The 25,978-nt window shown below is 37.5% G+C and overlaps 1 protein-coding gene across 2 annotated transcripts in view; it reads left to right on the top strand.

Annotated features, from left to right (window-relative positions):
* The window catches only part of HEATR5A (HEAT repeat containing 5A), a 2,570,019-nt gene that overhangs the window by 1,055,209 nt on the left and 1,488,832 nt on the right, over positions 1–25,978 (top strand). For both annotated transcript variants that reach the window (XM_044073826.1, XM_044073825.1), the window contains exon 16: positions 18,383–18,488. In XM_044073826.1, coding sequence (XP_043929761.1) covers positions 18,383–18,488 — 106 coding nt within the window. The remainder of the gene's footprint in view (positions 1–18,382; positions 18,489–25,978) is intronic.

Here is a 25,978-nt window from a genome sequence, read left to right as displayed (position 1 = left end):
GGTGGCTAAGGAAGTAGTAAAAAAGCAGGCAGATGGCATTTACAAGCCTGTTTTGGCCAGGTCAGATGGAGACAATTTGAGATTGGAGGTTTTGCAGAAAGCTAAAATAGATCAGCCCAGTAGGAAGCTTAGTTTCATTACAAGTTTCAATTTGGATGCTGAGGCAGTTGCTGGAATCCTTAGGCGTGACTGGGAAATTCTATTATATGATCATCACATTGCACAATTGTTTACAGAAAGGTCAGATCTTTTAAAAATCTGCTTGAGTCCAAGGGACATGAGGATTCGACTATTTCTTCTAGAAGATGGGGGAATTTTAGATGTGGTATGGGGAATTGGTGTATGAATATAGCAGAGATCTCAGAATATTTTAAGTTAAATGGTGTGAACATTCACCTAACAGGGTATTTCAACTGTTGCAGCAAAAATGTGGTATACCTGGCTAAGTGCCAGTCATGTCCCACCTTTTATGTGGGAAAAACCTGTAGACTGTTTAAGAAGAGGTTTAATGAACATCTTTTGGACATAGATTGTAAAATAACCAATGCTTTGAGTAGGCACGTATTTGAAAATAAGGACCACATTTTTAGGTTTTCAGTTTTGCAGCAGTTGGTTAAGGGTGCTCAGGGAAGGGTGCTTGATGTGCATCTAGATATCTGTGAGTTAAGATAGCAGCTTAGGTTAAATGCCACCTAACTACCTGGTATTAACAAAAATGTAAATATTGCTTGTATATTGAAATTAAAGCATATTTTAGGCTAATGGCATAAACTGTGGTTAATGCCATTATATGTATTTTAATGCATAACAAGAAAGTCGTTTTTATGTCATGTTATGATGTGAATGTAATATGTATTTTAGGCATTTTTTTATGTGCATTTCTTATGTGCTTTTGGGTTGATTGGTGATTATTCTATTAGTCAATTGGGTGTGGTTTTGTATAAAAGGACTGGGTTATGGAAATGGCATTGTTCTGAAGAAGTCCGTTCAGTAGGGAAGAAAGCGCTAAACCAGTGTGTGTTTATGTGAATAAAGCTGCTATTGGTTCTGACCTGCTGGAGTGAAGAGTTTCTTTTGGATCTCAACTGAAGAGCACAGTTACCCTCCTTGCCCCTTATTGGCCTCATCAGATTTGTTTTCCCTTTCTTTGGCTTCATCTTTATTTTCCATGGATTCTGGATCCAACTCCAGATCTACTGTCTCATCCAACAGACATGATACAGCCGGACATTCCAGGCTTAAAACTATCTGCATGGTTTTTCCATATCCATTGATTACTAGACAGCCCAGGCTCTCCTCCCAGGTCTGTCACATTTTCTTATCCCACAAAGCTTCCACTAGGAATCTTTACAGGAGTAAATGGAAAAGATTTGTCTTTTGGGTGCAGCAAAATGATGTAGATTTCTTGTCAGCACCAGTTTTTAAAGTTCTTGAATTTTTAGCTACAATTGTCAATGAAGCTGCTAGCTCTTCCACTGTAAAATTACAAGTAGCTGTCATTTCCAGTTTTCATATAGGAGTAAATAACTCAACTTTAGCATCTTCCAAATTTTGTGAAGTCTTTCTGAGGGGGATGTTTCAAAGACTTCTGTTAAAACATCCCACTTCTCCTTGGGATTTGAACATTGTTTTGCAATCTTTAACACAATGAATGTTTGAACCATCAGCTAAGTGTGAACTAAAATTCTTGACATGGAAGACTGTGTCAGAATTACAGGCCTTGTCATCCAAACTTCCTTATTTGATTTTTCATAAGGATAGGGTATCCTTATGGACAAATCATTTCTTTCTTCGTAAGGTGGTGTCAGAATCCAGTAATAATCAAACTATCAAACTTTCAGTCCTCTTTCCAAATTTCTCAAATAATAGTGAGTATTCCATGGTGGTGCAGCGGTAGCGTTGTTGCCTCACAGCAAGAGGTTCTCCCGTTCGATTCTCGGCTGGAGTGCGGGGAGTGCCTTCTGTGTGGAGTCTGCATGTCCTCCCTGCAGTTGGGTGGGTGTTCAAAAGACATACGTAAATGGGCGTGCCTTTGTTGAAGGTTGAACATCGAGCTGGCACCTCAGCGTTCGTGAAAATCTACTGCCAATCATTAGCGGACCGGAGTTCCGTTGTGGCGACCCCTAACCGGGAAAAGCCGAAAGACAACAACAACATATGCTGCGCCTTTTTCACTGACAATTACGGTTTTATCTACATAAAACAAAACATTTGAGGAAATCAGAGCAGTAATTTGTCTCCTTTGTGGATTCAAAATTAGGCAAACTGGTCTCAAAAGTGACTTTAGCCAAATGGTTAATGGATTGTATTACCTTTGTTTATGAAGAATTGGACCTGTCTTTACTAAAGCCACTTAAAGCACATTCTACAAGGTCCATGGCAAACCTCTGCATTTTTATCCAGATCTTCATTGGATGATATTTGTGCAGCCGCAGCTAGTGCTAATCATCATACCTTTATTGCTCATCACAAATTGGATTTGGTCTCTAGAAGAAGAGCAGCCTTTGACTCAGTGGTGCTCAGTAATATCCTTCCTTAGAGTCCTCCCAGAGTATAGGTAGCGGAGAACTCTGTATGTACAGTTGAGGAATGAATGAAAATAACATCATCAGATAATAAAGTTATGTACTTACTATAATGTTCTGTCTGTGTGGTCCATTTTCATTCTTCCTTAACTTCCTTCCCTCCAACCCCCTTCATGTTTGACTTTTGGAAGGATTGAAAGATGCTGGAAGAACGTTTGTTTGAGTACCAGATTTTGTTTTTGTCATTTTCTAATGCTTACAGGTTTAAGGGTAAGAAAACAAGATCTGAGGAATGTTAGGTGACTAAGGCATTATGGGTAAGAGAGGAGCTCAAGAGTTAGTGTTCCACGAGCTGGAAGAAGTTATCAAGCTGGAGCTGACGGTCGACTCTGAACTCAGCAGATGAGAAGGTATGAAAACAGACAACACAGATCGAACGGTATGGTGAGTACACCGTTTTGTTTTTACCTAATGGCTGTATGTAACTCCGATATAGAGAACCACTTGAGGTTTCAAAATTATTGGTTATGATCACAAAAACATGAAAGTTATGTTAAGACTTTATTGAATAGGCTGGTGTTAGCTATAAATAGTTAATACAGACAAACAGCTGAGAACTGGGAGAAGTTAAAACAGAAGTTTAAGGAGGGTTTGTTGCAAAGGGAGAAGCTGTGTGGGAATGAATGGTAGAGAATTTGTAGGGGAAACCCTTTCTAGGCTAAAAGAGTTGCAGAAGAGACCAGGATCAATGGATGGATCTTTTAAGGATGAAATAGTAATTTTATGTGGAAAAATAGATTAACATTTATCGTATTTTTCTGAATTTAAAAGTGCTTCAGTGAGACAAATTTTCTCTGAAAACTCCTCCAAGATAGCACAGGTGAAATTGGGAGGGTAAAAAGACAAGGGAGCCCTTTATCCCCTTTGCTGTTTGTTCTTTACCTAGAATTTTTGGCTCAAAAGATCAGAGTGAAATAGAGGGGGTTAACTGGAACAATAAACAATAACGTTTTGACCTGTTTACAGATGACTTGATATTATATCTGGCTGACCTGTACAGTAATCTACCAAAATAATTTTTTCCGTACTTTGCCAGTATTTCAGAATACAAGGTGAATGAAAAAAAGACCAAGGCTATTCCAGTGAACTACAGCCATTAATCTGTCTTAGATCAACAATTCCTTTATGTTATAGGAACATTTTAGAATGAAGTATTTAGCAGTATGTTGACTAAAAAGTGGCGGTGATCCAAAGGAAACCTGGCGAAGTTGAAAGAAAAGTTTTTGAAGGTCACTCAAAAATGGAACTTAGTATTGCTAAATATGAACAACAAAATATTGGCTTTAAAAATGCTTACATTACCCCAAATAACATATGTAGGTTAAGCTCTTATATTTGAGGTAAGGGTGGACATATGGAAAATATTGGAGAGGGAGATCCAGAAATTTATTTTGGATGATAAGCGAGGATTAGTTAGGAAAATTTGATCAGTACATTGGAAAGCGGAGGCCTTGCAGCACCTTATTTAAAAAGGTATTATAAGGCAACACAGTTGAGATTGGCTTATTTAATGCAAAATAGAAAATTTAATATAAGGTGGCATAAAAACAGAGACCCAGTCTTTTTGGGAATAGCTGGGGGTGGGTAGATGAGATGTTCGACTGTACCAAGACACAGTCAGTCTGTTAATTTGGAAACAGTAGAGAATCTCGACATACTGAAATGCCTAATTTCAGTACGCTGAGACGGAATGCATGAAAGTGCAGTTACGCGAAACTGCAGTATGTCGACTACGGAAAGGCCGAATCTGCTATCGTGGTGTCGCATTCATGAAGTGCGGTTTGTGGATTTATCTGGGATTTTAGGTAAGTGGTCTTTGTTTAAGGATATTGGATATGGATGTTAGTGTGTGTGGTGGTGTGTTTGTGTGTTTATTGCGACCTTGGAGTTAGTATATATAAGTAGGGGGCGGTGTGAGGGGTGCAGGGGGGCTTGCCCCCCTGCTTGTAAGTAAGGTAGGTATGTGTGTGTGTTATGTTATGTTTTTGTGTGTTGTTTTGTTTGTTTTAGTGTGGTTAGGTAGGTGTGTGTGTGTGGTCGCGATTGTGATATTCGCAGTTTTGTGTGTTCGTGTATGTGGGTGTTTGACTATTCAGTCTCGAAATACTGAAATTCGATATTTCAGTATTTCGAGATTGTATAGTGAATCCGTTAATTTAGGGAGAATGAGTTTATAATTTATGGAGCCATGAGATCAGCAATGCTTAAATATAAAAGAGACATTGAAGAAAGGCAAATAAGCATGCCAGAGGTAGTTAGATTAACGAGACAAGGTCAGAATTATCCTGAACAAAAAGGAGGATTACTAGATTGTATGTAGGATTCTCTGGAGTAACAGAAGTGAAAACTTAAAAATAGAAACAATGGTGGGAGTCCAAGCTAGAAAAACAATATAATGAGGAGGAATGGAGGGGACACAAATAAACTCTACCAGGTTTCAAGGTAAGGACAAAGGAGGTAGTCAGACACCCATCATAAGGGATGCCAGCAACAACCTGCTCACCATTCCACAGGATGTCATAAGCAGATGGAGGGAGTACTTCCACCAGCTTCTGAATGAAGAAAATCCCACAGAAGCTATACTGCCCTTGACATAGTCTAAAATGGGAGAAGAAGAGAAGCTCACAGTAGAAGAAATAAAAAAAAAGCATTAAGGAAAATGAAGTCAAGGAAAGCAGCAGGCTCAGATGAGGTCACAGCTGATATTAAGGACGTAAGGTGAGGTAGGGGAGATATGACTTCTGGTAATCGTAGCAGTACAGAGAGACAGGTGCATCCCAGATGCCTGGATAATAAGAATACTAGTGCCAGTGTTCAAGAATGAAGTGGAAATTCACAATTGTGAGCAGTACAGAGGTATCAGACTACTGTCACATTGCATGAAAGATTTGGGGACAGAGACTGATAAATGAATATGAAGAGCAGTAAAAAGAAAGATGGGAGATGAGCAGTTCGGATTCAGATCAGGATGCAGCACAACTGACCCAATGTTTGAGTTAGACAAATGCTTGAGAAGAATCTGGAAATGAGGAGAGTCCAACTTGGGCATTCCTAGACTTGGAGAAAGCATGCAACAGGATCCCAAGAAGGCTGATTTGGGCAGTTCTGCAGTGGTTCAAAGTCACAGAAACATTGGTAGAATTAGTGCGTGCTGTGTACAAGGACCCAGTGACTTGAACGAATAGTGCTCGGTCTTGCAGAGGTTCCCAATTTGAGTGGGTGTGGGATTGGGTGTGTATCAGGCTTCAACTCTGAGCCCACTGCTGCTCAGACTGGTGATGGACTACATTAAGAAACAAGTTGGAGGAGACATGTCCACTAAGTTGCTGTATGCAGATGATGTGGCATTACTGGCAGACTCTGAGCAAGAACTTCAGCAAAGGATAGGGGAATGGAATGAAAAACTGAAGACTGAGTATAGATGAAGATAGTTGTAATGGCAGCCAATGGGGGAAATCAGTAGAGGCTGAGAACTGAGATGATGGAAAATAGTGGAACAGGTTAATAGGTTCAAGTATCTATCTGGGAGAGGTGGTTGAAGAGAAAGGAAGTCTGAATGAGAAGGTCAGAGCTAAACTCAAAGGACTGCATCCAATTGGCATAGAGTGTCAGGTGTAGTATGTGACAGAACAATGCCAAAGAAGTTGAAGAGTAAGGTGTACAAACCAGTGTTGTGACCAGTACTACTGTATGGTACAGAAACCTGGGCAGTAAAGACAGAGCAGTTAAGGAAGATAGAGGTGACTGAGATGAAGTGCCTGAGACTGGTGGGAGGATGCACTTTGTCAGACAAATGAAAAAACGAGAACATAAGAGCAGAAACCAAAGTAGCTCCAAATGCAGAAAAGGTCAAAGAGAATAAGTTATGGTGATTCAGGCACATGTGCAGAAGACAGTCTGAAGAAGATGATTTTGGACAGATGGGAAGAAGGGAACAGGAAACAAGGGCATTGAACAAAGAGGTGGATGGATTATGTGAGAGAAGCCCTGCAGCAGTTAGGCATGCGTGTTGAAGAAGGTAGGAGAGCGGCATTGAATAGAGATGGCAACAGTTGACACAGCACCCCAACCCCATGTAGAAAATGAGGAAAAAGGGTGTTGATGATGATGAGTGGAGAGTGATATGTCTCCTGTCTTGAAAAATAGCATGTCTAGGAAGTTTTGTGTTTTTGGGTGGAAATGTCTACAGATAATTTTATATTCCAGATAGATTACTTAAAATGTTTGTTGGAGTGAGTTTGGTACGCTGGAGCTGTGACATGGGGCTGGCAGGTATATTCTGGGTATTTTTTTTAAACACCTTTATTGAATTATCACTTGTGGCATAGGCAAATTTACATTTATATAAAAGTAATCAAACTGTATTAAAAAGCTCACATTTACATACATTATACTTCACATGCTATAAAGCATATAATCTAAGCAACATTACTTAAATTATTCAGTTCCTGTCTTTTTTTAAAAATAATTGAAAACAAACCTCACTGACACAGTCATAGTTGCAAGCATTTTACATCACAAACCATACTGACACACTCCCAGCTGCAAACATTATTCATCACTTATAATCTACCCAATCATTTTCAGTCAGACATTACATAACTCATTTAAGTCCTGCCTTCTTTTATGCCTCATTCCTCCCCTGTATGTATTGTTCCCACATTTCCCATTTTTTCCTATGTAGTTTGCTCCTACCCTCTTTTAAAGATCTCACTTGCAGTTATTTTACCTCTGTTACTATACTCACTACTACTATTATAGATGGTTTAGATTTTGATTTCCATTTTCTAGTAATTGTTTTTGTGGCAGCCACCATAATAAGACACAGCAAGGCCTTACCATGTCTAGGCAATTCTGATTCTTTGTCATAGCATAGAGAAATCATCTCCCTCATCACACCAATCTGCCCACCCAGCATCATTGACAGTTCATCTTGCAGGGAATCCTTAAAGTCCGCCAACTTACCGCACTTCCAGAAAGTATGTTCCCAATTACCTCTTTCTTCCCCTTCACACCTACAGCATTTGCTGTCTACCCGAGGAAAAATTCTCTGGAGTCTGTTTAGGGTATAAAAACATCTTTGTAAACATTTCCAAGCAAAAATCCTAAATTTTCTAGATTTTGTGGAATATTTGGGAGACGCACATATATCCTCCCATTGTTTCTTTATGAAGTGCTTATCCAGTCTCTCTTCTCTATCATTTTTAACCTCCTCTGATTGATTTTTATAGTTATCATGCCATATTTCATATGCTGTACTAATTAATCCTTTTTTAATGGCAGCTTCTGTTCTAGATTCTACTAAAAACTTTACCAGTGCTTGCTTTTTGTTTAGTACCCCCTATTTCTTTCTCTTTGTCTATACTCTGATATCAGTCCTTGATAGGGAAGGCAGTCTCTAACCTACAGTCCAAATAAATTGTTGTAGTCTTCCCATTCTGTCATCTTTCCCTTTAGTTATTTGCTCCCAGTATCTTGGTTCTAGTTTGCCAGTTTTCTCCAATAAATTCCAGACCCCTCTTGCCTGTTGTATGTATCCCTAATTGCAGTCATCCCTATCGGCAGAATCTCCTTTCTCCATTCTGATGCTAACTTAGTTCTTAGGAAGCTTTCTGTTACTTCATAGATATAATATTCTGTATGATTATTGTTGTTTTCCTTAAAGGCCTGCATCCAAAATCCCATTATCCCCTTGTTTTCTGAGCTTCTCTCCCGTTCATCATCATCCCTTTCCACTTAGAGTTATAGTTTTCTGCTTGTGCCATGTATAGGAGCCTTAACTGTGTAGCTCTTAAATAACCCTTCATATCAGGTAATTCCCCCTCTTCTACTGGAAGAATCAGCTTATCCTACTTGACTCTTGCTGTCTTCCCCTCCCAGATGAAGTCCTTCAGCTCTTTATTAATTGCTATCTACAACTTCTCCTGTGGTTGATAAAAAATATACCTGATCTGTGTACAAAACTAATGGGACTAAAAATACTTTAACTGCTTGTATCTTATTATCAATATGCATGTAACAAAGCTTCAATTTTCACAGTTTTTTGTATTATCTTTTGTTTAGTCTCTTACCACATATCCTTAGCTGCCACACCAGAATCATTTTTAATCCATACTCTTAAATATTTCATTTTATCATGATCCAATAAATATGGATATTGCTGAACCAATTCATATGTAAGTAAATCATTTACCATATTGCCTTTGTTTTAGCTTCATTCATTTTGTACCCCAAAAGACTTAAAATTGTCTCAGAATGTTCTACAACATTGTAATGTCTCTCTCTGGTTTTGTCAGGTGTAAAATATCATCACCTGCAAATAGAGCCAACTTTTCTTAACTACCATACCAGTTATATCCTTGAAGTTCTGAATCCCTTATTTTATTTGCCAGTGGTTGTAAATATGCAAATAATAAAGGGGAAAGAGGGCAAACCCTGCCTGGTTGTTCTGCTTAAACAGAAATTATCAGAGAGGAACTCACCCACTTTAATTTTCGCCTGTGATCCCTCATATATCTTCAGCCTTATTCTTTTTCAGGAAATGCAAATGCTTCCATTGCCCTGCTCATGAAGTCCCAGTTTACTCTGTCAAATGCTTTCTCTGCATTAAGACCCACCAATAATGGTATTTTCTTATATTCTTCTTCCCTCTGAATCATCAGTGTTCTGTTAATGTTGTCAAATGTTTACATCCATTCCACAAAACCACACTGATCCATATATATCAATTTTGGCATTGCTTTTGCCATTCTTTTAGCCATTATAGACGCAAACACTTTATAATCATGATTGAAATAGGCCAGTATGGAGCTGTACCTGATGGATCTTTATCCTCTTTAGGAATTACAGTTTTCACTATTTTCTTCCAGGATGTTGGTACTACTCCTCCTCTTAAAATATTGTTAAACAAAACCTTCGAGATTTTTATCAGCTTTTTCCTCCTAGCTTCCAAACTTCCACAGGAATACTATGCATTCCTGGGGACCTTCCTGTAGATTGGTTATACATGTTTTTCTTATCTTGTCTCCGCCTATCCTGTTAGTAATTAAGCCTCATCTATCTCTAACCTTGGCATATTTAATTTTTCCATAAAGATTTCCATTTGTTTATTTTCTTGATTTCTGTATTTCTCTGCTGTATACAGAGTTTCATAGAATTTCCAAAACATCTACAGGATCTCTTGTTACCTTCCTTATTATAGGCTCCCTAAGCTTAGTGACAGCTTTTAATACTTTATGTTGCCTGAGCTGCTGTGCTAAAAGGTTTTGTTTTCTAGTGTTGTTACCAAAAAACAGTTGCCTAACAGCAGTCTTTCTAAATGTGTGTATATTATCAAGGTAAACCTTATTTTCTGCTTAGCATTCTGGAGTTGATTCTTTTCTTGTTCTTTGAGATTCCCCCTATCCTGCAATACTTCAGCATTTGTCAGTCCTTCCAAATAATTCTTGTTACTTCTTAACCATAGCTCCCTTTCTTTTATTTCCATCCATCCAGATAGTCTGCTGAATAACCATCCTGAAAATCTTTATCAAATTTGCATGTTAAGTTCTTTCCAAGTGCGTCACCTGTAACATAGCTATTTGCACTCTACATTTTTAATATAATTCACTATTCTTTTGTTTTTGTATTTATCTGTGAGACCACTAACATTTAAAGATGTTGCAGAAAACATCATTGTATTAAAGAGTTATTATTCCCACCTTTTGTGTCTGTAAGACTTTTTTGTTAAATATCTAGTTCTAGCTTTTGTGTTATATGCATACACTGTTTGGCAGATTGAACTTTTATATAGTTGTTTCTTATATCCATTTGAGCCTGTGTCACATCTTACAAAACATTTTGTTTTATTGAAAGCACTCAGACAAAAAACACAAACAAACCCCCAGTACCCCTAAAACCTATTAATTTAATACTAACACACAAAAAATATATGTACATCTTGAAAAATTGAAGTTTTACCCTCCTAATAGAAACACATGTCCCAAACTGACAGCCACACTCACACACCTGAGTTAACCTAAAAGAAAGGTTATCCATGCTAAGATACATGTTGCAGCCTGTACTTCTACTAAGTGCTAACCCCTGAATGCTTTCAGAGAGTATATCTCCTAGCCAGTTTCTTTTTTCTTTCCCCACCCCAGCCAGTCATTCTCCACCAGACTGTAACCAGTTTCTCTTTATCAGGTTGACTCCATGGAGACACGAGGACCAGATACAGAATTGCTACTAACCATACATTCATTTGCTGGTAAAAAGCCTCATAATATTCAATATTCTTTTTCATTTACTAGCTATCTCTTAAAACGTGTTGCTCAATAAATCTAAGGTCCTTAATCAATTTTGTCATACTATTTTAACCAGGCTTTTTTCACATTTCGGTCCCTACATTTCTTAAAACTGAACAAGAAGAGAGAAGGGAGAAGGAAAGGAAAAAACAGCAGCTCCTATTTATAATCCCATGCAAAGAAAACTGTACATCACAAAAATAGTACTGTTAAGAAAGAAAAAAATGTTTTCTGTATTTACAGTTAACTTTCTCCCCTTTCTTCCTGTCCCCAAAGCATTTTCCGAACATTAATGATCTGAAGTAGGGCATATACTTTAGAGTCCCCCATAAGTCCAACAAATTCTGAAAAAGTTCAATATTTCCAGAATTTCTTGTTCTGTCACATTTCACAAGTATAATTATTGCATTGTAATCCCACATTGTTACTGGTTTTATTAGTGTTCATCTCCATCTCCCAAATCATATCTCTGCTTTCTTTCCAGTGTACTGTTGATTCTGTTCTTCTAGTCAGCTCTCTTGCTGCCTTCCTTCTCTCCAACATTTTCTGTTGAAACAGTGGAAAAGGTTTCACAGGTACAGTCCTTATTACCAGAAGAACAAGAATCACCGTCTCCTATTTTACATCTCTCTTTTTGGTGGGCAATCTTTTGTATTTCCTCCTTAGCATGTACTTCATAAAAAAGGATTTTATCCCTCCAAGTAAGAATACCTTAAGGACAGCTGGGTACAGCAGTTTGAATCTCACACCTGTGTCTCAACATTCCCTGAAAAGTGGAAAGAAATTACTATCTGCCTAGTGTACAATGAGTAATCATTCTCCACAAACACTCTGCTGTCTCCCACTTTTAGTATTTTGTCCATTTGCCACAGTTTTTTCAGAATCAACTTCGTCTGCTGGTAGGATTACATTTTTACTATTAAAGGTTTAGGCTGTTTTATCATAGCCAGCTTTGGAGCATGCAAACATATTGTGCCTTTTCAACTAACAACACATGCTGTGGAATACCAGTCCAGTTGCTTATTTGTGTTTTTATGAAATTAATGCAGTCTGTTCCTTCCAGCTTCTCTGGTATAGCTAAAAATCTCAGGTTTTCCTTACATGCTCTTTCCTCTAATTCTATTTTTTTTTGAAACATGTCTTCCTGAGCAGTCTCATATTCAGCCAGCCTTTTCTTAATTTCAACCTCTGATTTTTGCAGCTTTATCACCTCATCTGAATATCTCTTTAAAGCTTCTTCCATTTTTCTAGCCTTTTGTTGTTTGCGTTGATATAGTCCATCAGTGTTTTGTTTATTTATCCAGGTCTGTGCACAGTTGTCTTGTATCTTCCTGTATGTTACAGATTTTACTCAAAGCACACAGCTCACATCTTTCATGATTAATTATCAAAATCATAGGCTGCTCGTCTTCAACTACAAGCATGTGCTATTGGAAAAACAGCTAGTAACTTTACAAATGCAAGAAGCAGCTAGCATTTTTTTAAATATTATTTTTGTCTTTTTTGCTGTTGGTAAAAAACATTGTCTGTAGCTTAAGTTAAAAATATCAATCTAGACATCTACCTATAGGAAAATGGTAAGTTAATACTATATATAATATGATCAGTATATATTTGTAGCCACCTAGTGGTCAAATTTCCAAGTGATATATTTTTAAATATTTTATAAAATGTTAAAATACAAAAATTGTTACAGTAAAAAAGACTTTTGTAAAAAATATATTGTAAATAACAGAGAACCAATATAAACAGTTAATGTTATACACTATTCACAAGTGATGCATTTAACAAGTGGCTGTATTTATACATTATTAAATATGGTGAGGCACATAAATTTAAATTCGCCATAATTGATCAAATACATATCTCCCCTAGGGGAGGTAATTATAAAGCTCAGTTGAGCAAAAGGGAATGTGTGAGACAAATAAAAACAAATGCAACTAAATTCCCTGGTATTAACGAATATATTTCAATTAGACCAATCCTGCAACTCTTGTAAATAAAGTTCATTAATTTCAGGAACATTATTTAAAAAATGCACCATTATCTTTTTTTAAAAAATGTATTATTTTACTTATATATATATATATATATATATATATATATATATATATATATATATATATACATTTTTAATAATATTTTTTAAATGTATTATTCTATTTTTCTCAATAATGTTTTTTACAATGAAAAAATTTTTTAATATTAAGGTCCGGTATTATAAGCAATAATGAAATAGTTATTATGAATTAGATATTTAAAACTGTGTTGATGCATTTCTATGCATTTTCTATGTATTTTTATTTTTTATCACAGTAATTGTTATATAATTTACATGTACTGGCACTTTAAAAGAGTTCTTTGGCAGTCTTTTGGCACCAAAAAGTTTTTAAATGTTTAGAAAGATGTTAGAATGGTTGTTCTGAGGAAGTCTGCATTTACAGATGAAAGCGCTAAACTGTTTGTCTTGTCGTATGTGTATGGAATAAAATATTCTTTTTCTTGCCTGGGTCCGGTTCACTTGTACTGTAAACATAGCAAGAGACAGCGTGTTGTCTCATAATTCAGATTATCTAGTTGTATTTATACTTTGTTTAATAATTAACAACAGTTTTATATATCAGGCCATTGGGTGGGTAATATAGGACATATAATACATTGATTTGTCTTTTACACTCAAATTTCTATTAGTTGCTTAAGTTCAGCAATAAAATTTAAGAAAGATTTTCTTTTTTTTTTTTTTTTTTTTCTTGCTGTAACTTCCTTTTATAGAGTTAAGATTTTTTTTTGTTTCAAACTGAGAGGAGCTGTCACATTTCCATTTTCACGTTATGGTCTTCCTTGCTTTTGCCATTATTTTCCATAAGATACATTATTGTTTAGTTTTACAAATTTTGAGACATATAGACACACTGTAAAAAAAAAAAAAACAGATATTCTGTAAGAGAGAGAAATTTATTTCCAGCAAATGTTCTCCTTACTTATTTTGCTCAGTTTATGTGGAGTATGGAATTTGTGGTGAATACTTTTCCAAATAAATACCTTCCAGTAATGTATTAATGAGGTGTTAACTACAGATTTTAACACATACACAGTGTTATATTAACTGTAATTTGCTTCTTTCCAGCCTTTCTGATCTTGTTATAGAGTAAACCCTGGATATATAACAAAAATGCAAGAGTATTTTCTTTCCATAATATTAGTAGCATATTCCAAAATACAAAAACGGAAAATAAACTGTACAAACTATAACACATACTGAATAAAACTGTCTAAAACAACTTAAAAATGAAAAATGTATTGTTTTTAAGTTGTTTTAGGCCGTTTTATTCAGTATTAGTAGCATATTCCACAATCACTGATAACCCCACCCACCTCACAACTATGTAATAGATGGCACCATGTTATACTCGTAACATATTATGCAATTTTCATCAAAATAATTTTATGCAACCATTAATTAAGTACAAAATTGTTTTACTTGCAGCCACTTCTTCAGTCTAGTCAGTGTTCTAAACCTTAATAACAAGAAGTGGGGTTACGCTTTACAGTTCTCTCACCAGTTTAACACAGTAAACAAAGTTTAAGCCTTCTTTAGCCACATCTTCTTGCACATGCAAATACACATATATAAAGTACTTGTGGTGGGATGCTTAACAGTTATCCCACTTACTCAATAAATTCACTTTATTGATGGTCTTCTTCTTCATCATCTTGTTTTACTAGCAACCAGTCCCTGGGTTTGTCTAATCTACTCCTGATTCTTCTAGTTTACTCCTGAATTTTTTTTGTTGCCCTAGCATTTTCTTTTGGAACAATGAAACATGCTTTACTGACAAAAGACTCTGTGGGCTTTATTATTGTCAGAAGATTGAGAAACAGTCCATTTCAGATTGGTGGTACTGTCTTTTTTGGCTATACTTTATTTTCTCCTTAGCCTGTTTTGCATCCAAAAATTTACTGTAATCCTCAAGGAAAAAAAATATTAAGACAGTTGGATATAGTAGCTTGAATCTCACACTTGCATCTCAACCTCCCCTGATTTCAGAGAAAAATGTGCTTCTTGTTTATCTGGTGTACAATGAAATTTCATTTCCATTAACACTTTGGTGTCCTCAGTTTTTAATGTTTTCTTTCTTCCACAATTTTGTCAGGAGCAGCTCTTTCTGCTGGTATGATTGCATTTTTACTAATATAGATCTTGTCTGCTTTCTAATGGCCATACATGGAGCATTCAGACAATATCCTTTTGCAGTTATCAAATGCTGCTGTGGAACACAAGTATAGTTGTTTCTTTGTACTTTCATAAGAAGTATGCTGTATGTTCCTTTGTTTTCTTTGGTATAGAAGAAAATATAAGGTTTTCTCTGCATGCTTTGTATACTAACTACTATTTTTGAAACATTTATTCTTGAAATGTCTTATGTTTAGTCAATCTTTCCTTCAGTTTAATCTCTCATCTTTGCAATTTTATCAGCTCATCTAAATGGCTACTGAAGGCTTCTATTTTTTTTTTCAACCTTTTGCCATTTGACTTTTTACATTTCTCCATTGTCTCTGTTATTGTAAATACCTTTGAGTATATTTGATTTATTTTCCTCTAAATTACTGGAAGCAAATCTCTTGCTTTTTGTTGAACAGCTGAAAGGTTCTTCCCAACCAGAGCTTTGTTGCTCCTTTTTCTTGTGTGGTTGATTTTTCTCTTACATGTCTTCTTTGTTGGCTTCCAGGCAATGCATTTATTTAGCTAGTAACCTAACTGCATACAAATTAATAACTTTTACTAGCCTTTTACTATTTTCTCAATTTTTTCGTCCTTGAGAGTTTTGATCAACATTTTAATCTGCATATTGCCATCTCAGAAGTCCTGAAGTCAAGTGTACATTTAATAAAGACAGCTGTTGGGCTTGTACAATGGTTTGACTTACATTGTTCCATTTACAAGCCAATTAGGTATGGCAGCTATTATTCACAGTTGCGTAGAACACCTCTGAATTTCTCCACATTCCTTACGGTGAGTATGTAGCCTGGTGACCCATAACCTACTCCAGCTTTATAACAAAACTGGTGCAGGAGACTCCTAGCCCTCCTGACAGACTTCCAGCTGTACCTCTAGGAATTATTTTCACTTGTGCAGTGGGAGCAGGAACATGCTGTTGCCTATAGAAAACCATAGTGAAAGGGATGCCACCGCCTGGGAACAAAGCTACTCTGAGCATGGAATGACATCTTACTATTAGGGTCTATATTAGAACATTGAAGTTTCAAAACTTCGAATGTTCTAATATCAACCACTATTCAGCGAAAGCTGAAAACATCGAACATACAGAACAGCAAATTTTTTTCTTAGCGAAAAAATTTGCTGTTTCAAAACACATACACACAACACAAGCATACCAAACAAACAGCAATCCACACACACACACACACACACACACACGTAAAATCGTACACCTAACCCTACACTAAACTATACACACACCACTAACTATGCACTTAACTTAACCCAAACCCTAACCCTAAGGTCCGTCACTATCGCACACTCACCTCACCTGCGCCCTAACCCTCCAGTCCACACAATCGCACACTTACCTGACCCGCGCCCTAACCCTAACTAACCCAACCTGCACTCAATCGTGCACTTACCTGAACCCGACCCATAACTTTACACCACAGCACTGAAAATACCGAAGCAACAGAAACGGACAACCGAATTCCTTCCCTATGAAAAAATTTATTTTTCTGTTGCTTTGATATTTTCAGCTTTCGCTGAATAGGGGACGATATTAGAACATTCGATGTTCTAATATGGACCCTACTATTATTGTGTGCATCAAGGCTGTCTGTAGCAGATGTCCTTGCTGCACACAATAATAGTAAGCAGCAAGGCCATCTGTAGCAGACTGAATTATTTTACACTGTAGTACACAACTGCATCCTCTAGCTTGCTCGTATTCATAAGTACACAGCTATCTTTATGCTAGGGTTATATCTTTTTGACCTGTCGGTAGTGCGTGACACATACATGTGCAAGCACATTCCTTTCATTTGAGATGAATCATGTATGGTGTGTTGTTTGATGCTTTAGCAGTCTCAGGATGTGCAAGTAGTTCCTAACTGATCTGGAAACAGATTTTGGTTTGTTTCACACAAAGATTTATTTTGAATTAATGTTTTTGCCAGCCCTCTGAGACCATTGAGCATTACCAAGTTAACAGTAATGTTGGATTTTTCTCTTTCCACATCTTTATGTCTCACATCACCCTGTGAGGAATTCTGCCCTTTACAAACTCAAGATGTGATGGTTATTGTGAGGGCCACAAGTCTTCAGCTGGGTGGCCATTATCAAAAAGGACATGTATTTTTTTACTCTGCCTTAAATTTTAAGGCCTAGCATTGCATATTTCTGCAACATGAATATTTCCTGGGTTTTACACATGGATGAAGGCTTTTTTGCACTTACATAGCACTCAAGCGGCATGGCTTGTATGCCAACAAAACTGATACTAATCTTCAGATCAGGAGCTTGCTGCTGACCTACACCAGGGAATGCTTCTTTGGCATGAAGATCCTGCACACTACCCCTAAGTGAAAGCTGCTTAATTCCACCTAACTTGTTGGGACCTCCAGCACTCATTTCACTACTTAAACATGAGGTGATGTGGTCAGGAATAGAACCTTGCAGTAGCATTGCTAGCTTTCATCTAAGAGATGTTACTTCCACAACCAAGGAGTGCTGTTGTACTACATTGAGCTGTATGATACATAAATTATGTCAAGAATGTAATGCTTGGCTTTAGCCATAGCTTTGTTAACTTTCAGCTGTGGGGACATTACTGATTCAATAGTCTGAGGTAGAACATCCTACTTTACTAGATGCTCATCTTTTTCAGCATGGACAACTGAGTGGGGCAGTGGTTAACATTCACTTTTTGAGAGGATTCCCTCCCTGTGCTTATCATTAGGAAAGAACTAAGGTTGGCAAATCTGCATTTCATGATGAAGAGCACTGAAGAGGACATTGTTCATGGTAAATGACTGGAGGATTTCCTTTAGTGTCAGAATGTTCTATGTATTTTTATCTACAGGCAGAGGTGCCCTCGAGAGATATCATGGAGACGGGTATGATGCACAGCTACCTTTGTGACTGCTTTCACCACTCTGTGGTCAGAACCCTCACATTATTGGTGTAAATTATAACTGAGCACTTGATAAATGGTATATTACCATGGTCAATGACTGAAGGATCTGTAGTATCAGAATGTTGTTAACATTTTGACTTGCACGCAGAGGTGCACTCAGAGGTGTAACTATGACAGCAGGTAGGCTGAGAATTACACTGGCTGCTTTCCAACTCACTGTGGTCTTTACTCTAATGCTATTAGTGTAAACTGCAAATCAACACTCGATGAATGTCATGATTGTATCAGAACTGTCATTTTTACAGAAAAGAGTACATTTTTTTTTTATTGTGTTAAATACAATTTTGTTTTTGCTTTTTATTGTGTTTAGAGCCCAGGTATTGGATCAACTTTCAGAGGCTGTGAAACAAGTGAAGGGAGCTCGACAGCAAATTGTGCACCTAAATGTGGTATCTGCATTTTGCAGTGCATTGAAGGTAAGTTGGTCTTTATCTTGAGTTGAAAAAAATGCTGATTTTTATTGGCACATCTGATATTGCTGTGTAGTCTTTCTGTAGGAAAGCACCATAGTTAATTATATAATATAGAAGCCCTAAGCTAGCTGCTCTTGCAAGTCATTTCAAGTATAACCAGTTTCCCCTTTTTGGTGCTTGAATTAACCTATCCTATTTAGTGTTAGATTGGTCTTACCTGTTCCATGGTGGATTATATAAATTACCTTTAGTGAGAACAGCTGGGATCATACTAGAGGTAATTTGAAGGGACCCATGTATGCAATAAAATATTTAGAAGCTACCTCTTAAAAAAATTGAATGTAAATATTTTTATTTCTTTTTTGTCCATGCATTTGAAGTTTTTGTTGCCTTATTCAGATTTTTCACTCACACTTTTACAACTCGGCAAGCTCAGCGCACTGGATGGATTCTGGTTGGCAGTACTCAAGTATTTATGTTTTAGGCACTGGAAGGATAGTTAGAGCAGCAAAGTGTTGAGGTTGCATAGTGACTGTCCTTTTCCTTTAATAAGGAAGTGTTTAAAATAGATAGTTAACTTGGATAGGTTGGGAAGCTGCCTTTAACTGGTACCTGTGAAAGTGGAAGTTTTTGTTTTGGGGGGGGGGATCAGGAGGGCATGTCAAACTATTAGTTGATGCATGCCTGCATTCCGTGCCCCTAAGAGGAGGGAATGGGTGTCACATCTAATGATATGATGATAGAACAACCTACCATACCATAAGAACCTTAAGTATGCATGGAGCTGTGCCCAGTCTAAACTTTCTGTGGGATTGCTCGAAAGGAGAAACATGCAAAGTCAGAATAGAGAATTATTTTTTTAATGTGAGGTATAGAGAGTGGGGTACAACTGTAGCAATTGGGTTAGGTCAAGTAACCTTAAAATGAAGCCATCTAGGGCGTAGCTCTCAACCTTCCATCTCCAAAATGAGGAGCACTCGCCTTCATAATGTGGAACAAATGGGCAAAATGTGGAACACATACTAATGGCTTACTAACAGCTTCAACTAGGAAGGTCATAGTATGGTTAAAATATGCTGGTTTTATTTATAAAGATCCTTTAATGAATTAATATGATTAATTTCTATTTACCATGGATTTTACTTAAACAAATTCCTAACACTGAATGTGTCACAGACTCTTTCAATGTGGAACTTTGAGGAACTTCGAGGAACATGAACTTTTTAAGACCCCAAATGAGGTACGTTCCTCGTAATGAGGTACACTTGAGAGGTATATGATCTAGGACCACAGGCAAATCAAAAAGTGTTTAAAAACAGAATTATTATTCCATAAGTTGAATGGAACAACAGTTTAGACTTTACCTAGTTTCACAGCTACTAAATGTCTGTCTATCTGCACTGCCAAATGGCTGGAAGAGGTGGGGAAAAGGTAAGCATCTGATGATGGCCATCTCACCCTGGGAAATAACTGGGCTAGCAGCCAGTACAAACCAGCTATTTGGCAGTGGCTAGTGATTAGACATGTTCATTGGTTAACTGCTCTAAGCAAATGGTCAGTCATAGAATTATTTATGTATGTGGTAGTTAGATAGGTGTACCACTGACAGCTGACCAGTTTCAGATTTAACCTACACAAAAAATTCCAGAGAAACTCAGCATGGAACAAACTAAATTAGGAGTTGGTTCAGAAACATCTTCCATACAAAGTGAATTAAGCAGTGTGAGTTCATAAAGCAGCACACATATCACTGGTCATAACTCTGCTGCTGTTTGTAACACAACAGTGATAAATGGTAATCCAGCTCAGTTAGACCACGATAACATGCATTTCACATATGGGCCGACCTTACCAATAGCAGCCAAGTACTGCTCTGACAGACGGTGCTGTAGACACCCACCTCTCACATTACTTACAACAGCTTTTAGTTCCCCCACACACATGATAATCATTTGTGAGGTTCATGGCCAATGTTATAGCCTCATAAGAGAGCAGATTTCCATTATTTTGTGTTATTAGAAGCATTTATGACTCACTGACTTAACCCAATAATTTTCAACCTATTTGTGATGATGGCGTCCTGTGAGAGGCCCTATTCTTATTCAAGAAACCCTGTTCATTTCATCCATTCTGGCCATGTCACTTGTGCCTTATAAGGGAAAATATAACAAAAGAGGATAGATTTCTGAAGACATTTATGAAAATATTTGGTACGAAAGACACAAATTCAGTAGTAGGAGCTGAAAGAGAATTTACATATTACCCAAGGTACACTAACTGGGCTAAACTTGACAGAAATTATATCTCAGAGGAACATGTCCATTTAATTGAGAACTTTGATACACATCCAATAACGATTTCAAATCATATGCTTATAATTACTAAGATAAAAATTCAGGGTAATGAAGTAATGATGAGACACTGGCGCTTCCCTACCCACCTGTTAAAAAGATTTATATTCAGCATTAATCAGGCCGGTTATTGAGTGTAACACCCCCTTTGGGAAATATCTCGCAAACACGTCAAACAGTTTGAAGGACTCCAAAGGTTCGTAATGAAAAATATGACATGCCTAAAGTCCTTGTGCTTCCAAGAGCATCTGGAAGGTCTATCCCTTTAATAAGTGTCTTACAGACATTTGAGCAGAGATCTCTAAACCTCCTGTGTCTCTGCAAATCCAATATCTCCATCACTGTTACAACCAGGAACTAACTCTTCATACAACAGATACATAAAACGCGGTAGAGGGATACATTTAGAACACAGCATTTCCTAAACCTCTGGAATATACTTCCCCTGCTTGTTAAGCAGTGTGACTTGCTGCCTTCATTTAAATATAGACTATATGACTGGAATGAGTATTCACAAATTTACTCCAGGATTGACTGGTCTGGCCCTCCTGGAGAAAGGAGGGAGGTGGGTATTAAAAAGGCATCAATGATTGTAAAACTCGATGGTCTTGGAATATCTGTGACTCTATTAATCTGTGTAAATCTACAATAATTCCATCTTTATAAATGATATATGAAGTGGGCATAATGACCAAAAGAAAACAACACAAGTGCATTTGTAGTATTAACAAAGGAAGCTGTATCATTTGGCAAAAATTTCTCCCACTGATTGTAATTTTCTCAGTCTCAACTCTATAAAAATAACAGTCCATGAAAAAGTTTGTTTTGTGCTACCAAATTGGATTTCATGAGAGTAGTTTTTTTTCCCCTAGGTGCTTTTCCTCACTTATGCCTGCTGACCACCAGGCCTATGTCTGTCAATCTATAGCGTATACACTGAGTAGTGGTGGAGAATATTTATATCCACTAGGGCAAGAGCAGACTGGTGGACCATTATTTAGGCAAACTTCAGAGAGTTTAAGCTGTCTTTGGTGTCAAAGTATTTGGAGCATTTGTGTAAGACCCTTATATATATATGCATACATACATACATACATACTGACAAGTATTTCAAGCATGGACATTAATACCCTTCTAGCCTACCAATATACCAAAACACTTGTTCCCATAATAAGTGTCCAGGCTGTTCTTAAAAATATCTAAACTAGTGCTTGCTTTAATGTAATTTGCTAGTCTGTTCCATGCATTAGCTGCTCTCTCAGAGAACCAATTAGTATACCTCATTCCTACAGAATCTTCTACATAGGTTGTCTGATGATTCTGTACTACTTTTTTTTGATAACCTCAAACATTCCCAGAGGTAGTTGTCTCTAAATTTACTGTATACCTGAATAAGATCTCTTAACTATCTATAAGAGGGCACTGTACAAGTTCAGATATTTTAGTCTTTCATAGCTTAGATTTTCACATGCATGGGTGCTCTTGGTATAGTTCCGCTGTACTCTTTCCACTTTACTCATGTTTGTTTTCTTATAAGGTTTCCATACTTTTATTCCATTTACAAGTGTGGGTTTGATGTAACTAACAAACAATGACTTCATTATTTTTGATTTCCTAGACTTTTTAAATATTTTTATACAGCCTATAGTTCTGTAACTATCATTAACCAATTGGCTGATATGATTAGAAAAACCCAAAGCTGGATCTACCCATATACCAAGGTCCTTAAATGAATCTACACTTTAAATCACTGTGTGCTGCATTAAATATTCATCTTTCAAAGTATGTCTCTCAAATCTCATATGCTTAGTTTATGTATTTATCAGCATATTATTCTCCTGTGCCCAAATAGTCTATTTAGTCAAGTTCTTTTGCAGACATGCCTTATCTGCAACACATGTAATCGGTTTATCCAATTTCAGGTCATCTGCATATAGACTGTAGAACACCTCAGATGAAAAGTTAGGTCTAAAAGATGAAATCTAACAGTTAAGGGCATAGGACAGAGCTCTGTGGGACACCCTGGCTGTAACCAAGAATTTTGCGTGTCCGTTTGTTGTATGATATTTGCCATGTCTTATCTTTAAGGCATACAGCTATCCATCTTATCATGAGTACATTGATTAGGTTCATAGGTGTGTACTAGGCTACTGGCCCTGGAGCCTTTACAAGCCTAGCCCATAGGATTACCCTAGCATTGTGCCACCTGACCTTAGTTCCCAGTGCCTCTGTCGAGTAGAGCCACTGGAGTGATCCCTGGGGTGAATTTTCTATTTCCTGTCCACTCATCAAGATTTGTCTTGAAGAGGGCCAGTGATTGCTCTGTTTGACGTGTATGGGAAGTCTATTCCATAGCATGGGCAGTCTCTGGGTTATGAACCTGTCTCTCCAGCTTGTTCTATTGATTGTGATAATGAGGTTGATGTCTGTGGAGCGTGTGGTGCGGAGGGATTGGGATTTCTGTAGATGTAGCATTTCTAACAGAGCTGGGTCATACATGGCTTTGTATGTCAAGCAGAGATCGCCTCTTAGTAGACGATATGAGACAGAGAATAGTTGGAGTTGTTTGAGTCTGTCCATATAGGACAAATGTTTAAGGCCTAGGATTCTCTTTGTGAGGTATTTTTGCAGCCTCTCCAGTTATTGCAGGTGTCTAGTGAGGTACATGCCAAATTGGGCATTGTACTCGATGTTTGGCCTAATGAGAGAAGAGTAAAGGGAGACAATGACCTCTTTCTTCCTGGATGCAAAACCCTTAGTAATGCAATGTGCCACATAGAAGGACTTTCTGACCACAGTGGCAACGTGGTGGTCAAAAGAGGGGTTGCTGTCAGCCTGTGTTCCCAGATCTCTTAAAACGCCTTCTATGTACAGTGGACTACCATCAATGTGGTAATTCAAGGAAACTGGGTTTTTCCCAAGGGGGATGACGACACATTTTTTGGCATTGAGCTTAAGGCCATGGTTCTGACACCAGTCGTTGATCTCATTGAGGCCTTTCTGTAGGATGTCAACATCAATTGGGGAGTTAATAATAGCTCTCAGCTTGCAATCGTCTGCAAACGTCATCAGGCAGAGTCCCTTCTTTTTGGCCTAGATTTCAGAGAAGTAGATACCAAACAGGAGAGCACCCAGGACCGAATCCTGTGGGACTCCACTTGTGACTGGTCGGCAGTCTGACTTGGAGTCAGCTACTTTCACACTGTGGGTTCTATCTGTGAGCCAGTTTGCAACCCACCTAGTGATATAGGGGTTGATGCCTAGCTTAGTGAGTTTTTCTATGATTCCTGAGTGGGGAATGGTATCAAAGGCCTTGGCCAGATCAAGGTAGGCTGTATGAACCACCTTGCCTTTATCAACAGCTCTGGTGACTGACTCAAAGAAGTCGACCAAGGTGAGCAGGCATGATCTACCCTTCACAAAACTTAACTGTGTAGGATCCAGAGTTTGGAGATTCCCTATATCCTTGTTTATTAGGTCCATGATGATGTGTTCCATAGCTTTGCATATGAGACTTGTCAGGCTAATGGAGCAATAATTCCTGAGGTCTGTAGTCGCTCCTCCTTTGTGCAGAGGGATGACTGTCGCATTGATACCTAGTTGTTCTAATTTATTGTTCAGCGTTTTATTTATAAATTGTCTTTCGGCTTTTCCCGGTTAAGGGTTGCCACAGCGGAACTCTGGTCCGCTAATGATGGGCAGTGAGTCGAGTTGCCAGCCCGGTGCCCAGCCTTCAAAGAAGACACACCTACATACACACGCACCTACCTGCATGTGTTTAAATTCACTCAACCATGGGAAGGACATGCAAACGCCACACAGAAGGCACTCCAGTTGATAATCGAACTGGAGAACCTCTTACTGTGAGGCGACAACACTAACCACTGCACCACCACGTGTATGATACTGCAAAATGGTGAAGTTAAATCTATATGAATTACAACACAGCACAATTTTTCATTTACAGCTGTTATTATATTGTTATAGAACATCATGTTACAGGTGGTAATAGATCTATTTTCAACACAGGCATGTTGATGTATGGTTTCTTAAGTCCCAACCTATCCAATTCTGATAATAATTTATTTAGTAGTACCTTCTCCATTATTTTTTCATAACATGAAAGCAGACTTAAGGGTATGTATGACTCTGGGTTAGTCCTACTCCCCTTTTCCTTAGACAGGTTCTTTCTTTTTTTTTTTTTGTTTCCTTCTTAACACTCTGAATCCTCAGATGGCTGAATACTTGCATCCAGAATTCCAAAGTTGTCAGGAGCATCATCTTATTTCCTAGGGGTTGATTGATCTTTACAGACAGTAGACACATTATTTCCTAAATGTGTTCTATTTGCTATTTGCCTAACATTATTTCTCACCAGTCTAGTCATTAATATATGTAACTACAGTTCTGCAAGCCGTGCCAATTGCCAAGTGCAGTCATCATCATTATGTCTAGATTTACTTCTAATAATATTAAGGAAATCATCCAGCTTTTGACATGAACACAGATTGCCAGTATTATCAGGTGTTACCTTTAAATATGCATAGCATTTATTACACTGTACAAGATGTTTGTGCTTTAGCAAATCATTAGTGGCATACTCATTTAAGGAATCCATATTCAGCTTCAAACAAATAAAAAATGAGGTAAGAATAATCAAAATCAGTAACCATAGAATTCAGAGAGAACTTAAATCAACTTCTGTGAGAGAAATTACACAAGCAATATACAGCTAAAATACTAAAGTAAAAATAATATCATCTGTGAATAAAGCTAACTTTTCTCGGTTACCATACCGTTTCCTTGAATCTGTGAGTCCCTTAATTTTCTTTGACACTGGCTTTGAATGTGAAGCAGGTAAAGGAGAGAGGTCACACCTGCCTAGTTCCTCTGTTCAAACATATCTTGTTGGAAAGGAAACCTTTTAAGTTATTTATTTCATCTGACCCTTATTATGTCCTCCTAATTAGCCCTATTATTCTGTCAGAGTATGAAAGTGCTGCCCTTGCCCTTCTCATAAAATCCCAGCTGACTCTATCAAAAGCCTTCTCTCCATCAAGACCCACCAACTGTAGTGGCATTTTCTTAAAAGCTGCTTCCTTCTGGATCATCATTATTCTGTTATTGTTGTCATATGTGTAC

The sequence above is a fragment of the Protopterus annectens genome, chromosome 6.part0, assembly GCF_019279795.1.
Source record: "Protopterus annectens isolate FY-2018-M chromosome 6.part0, PAN1.0, whole genome shotgun sequence".
Taxonomy (NCBI): domain Eukaryota; kingdom Metazoa; phylum Chordata; order Ceratodontiformes; family Protopteridae; genus Protopterus; species Protopterus annectens.
The sequence above is the reverse complement of the archived record's forward strand: the minus strand, read 5'-3'. Positions and strand labels throughout refer to the sequence as shown.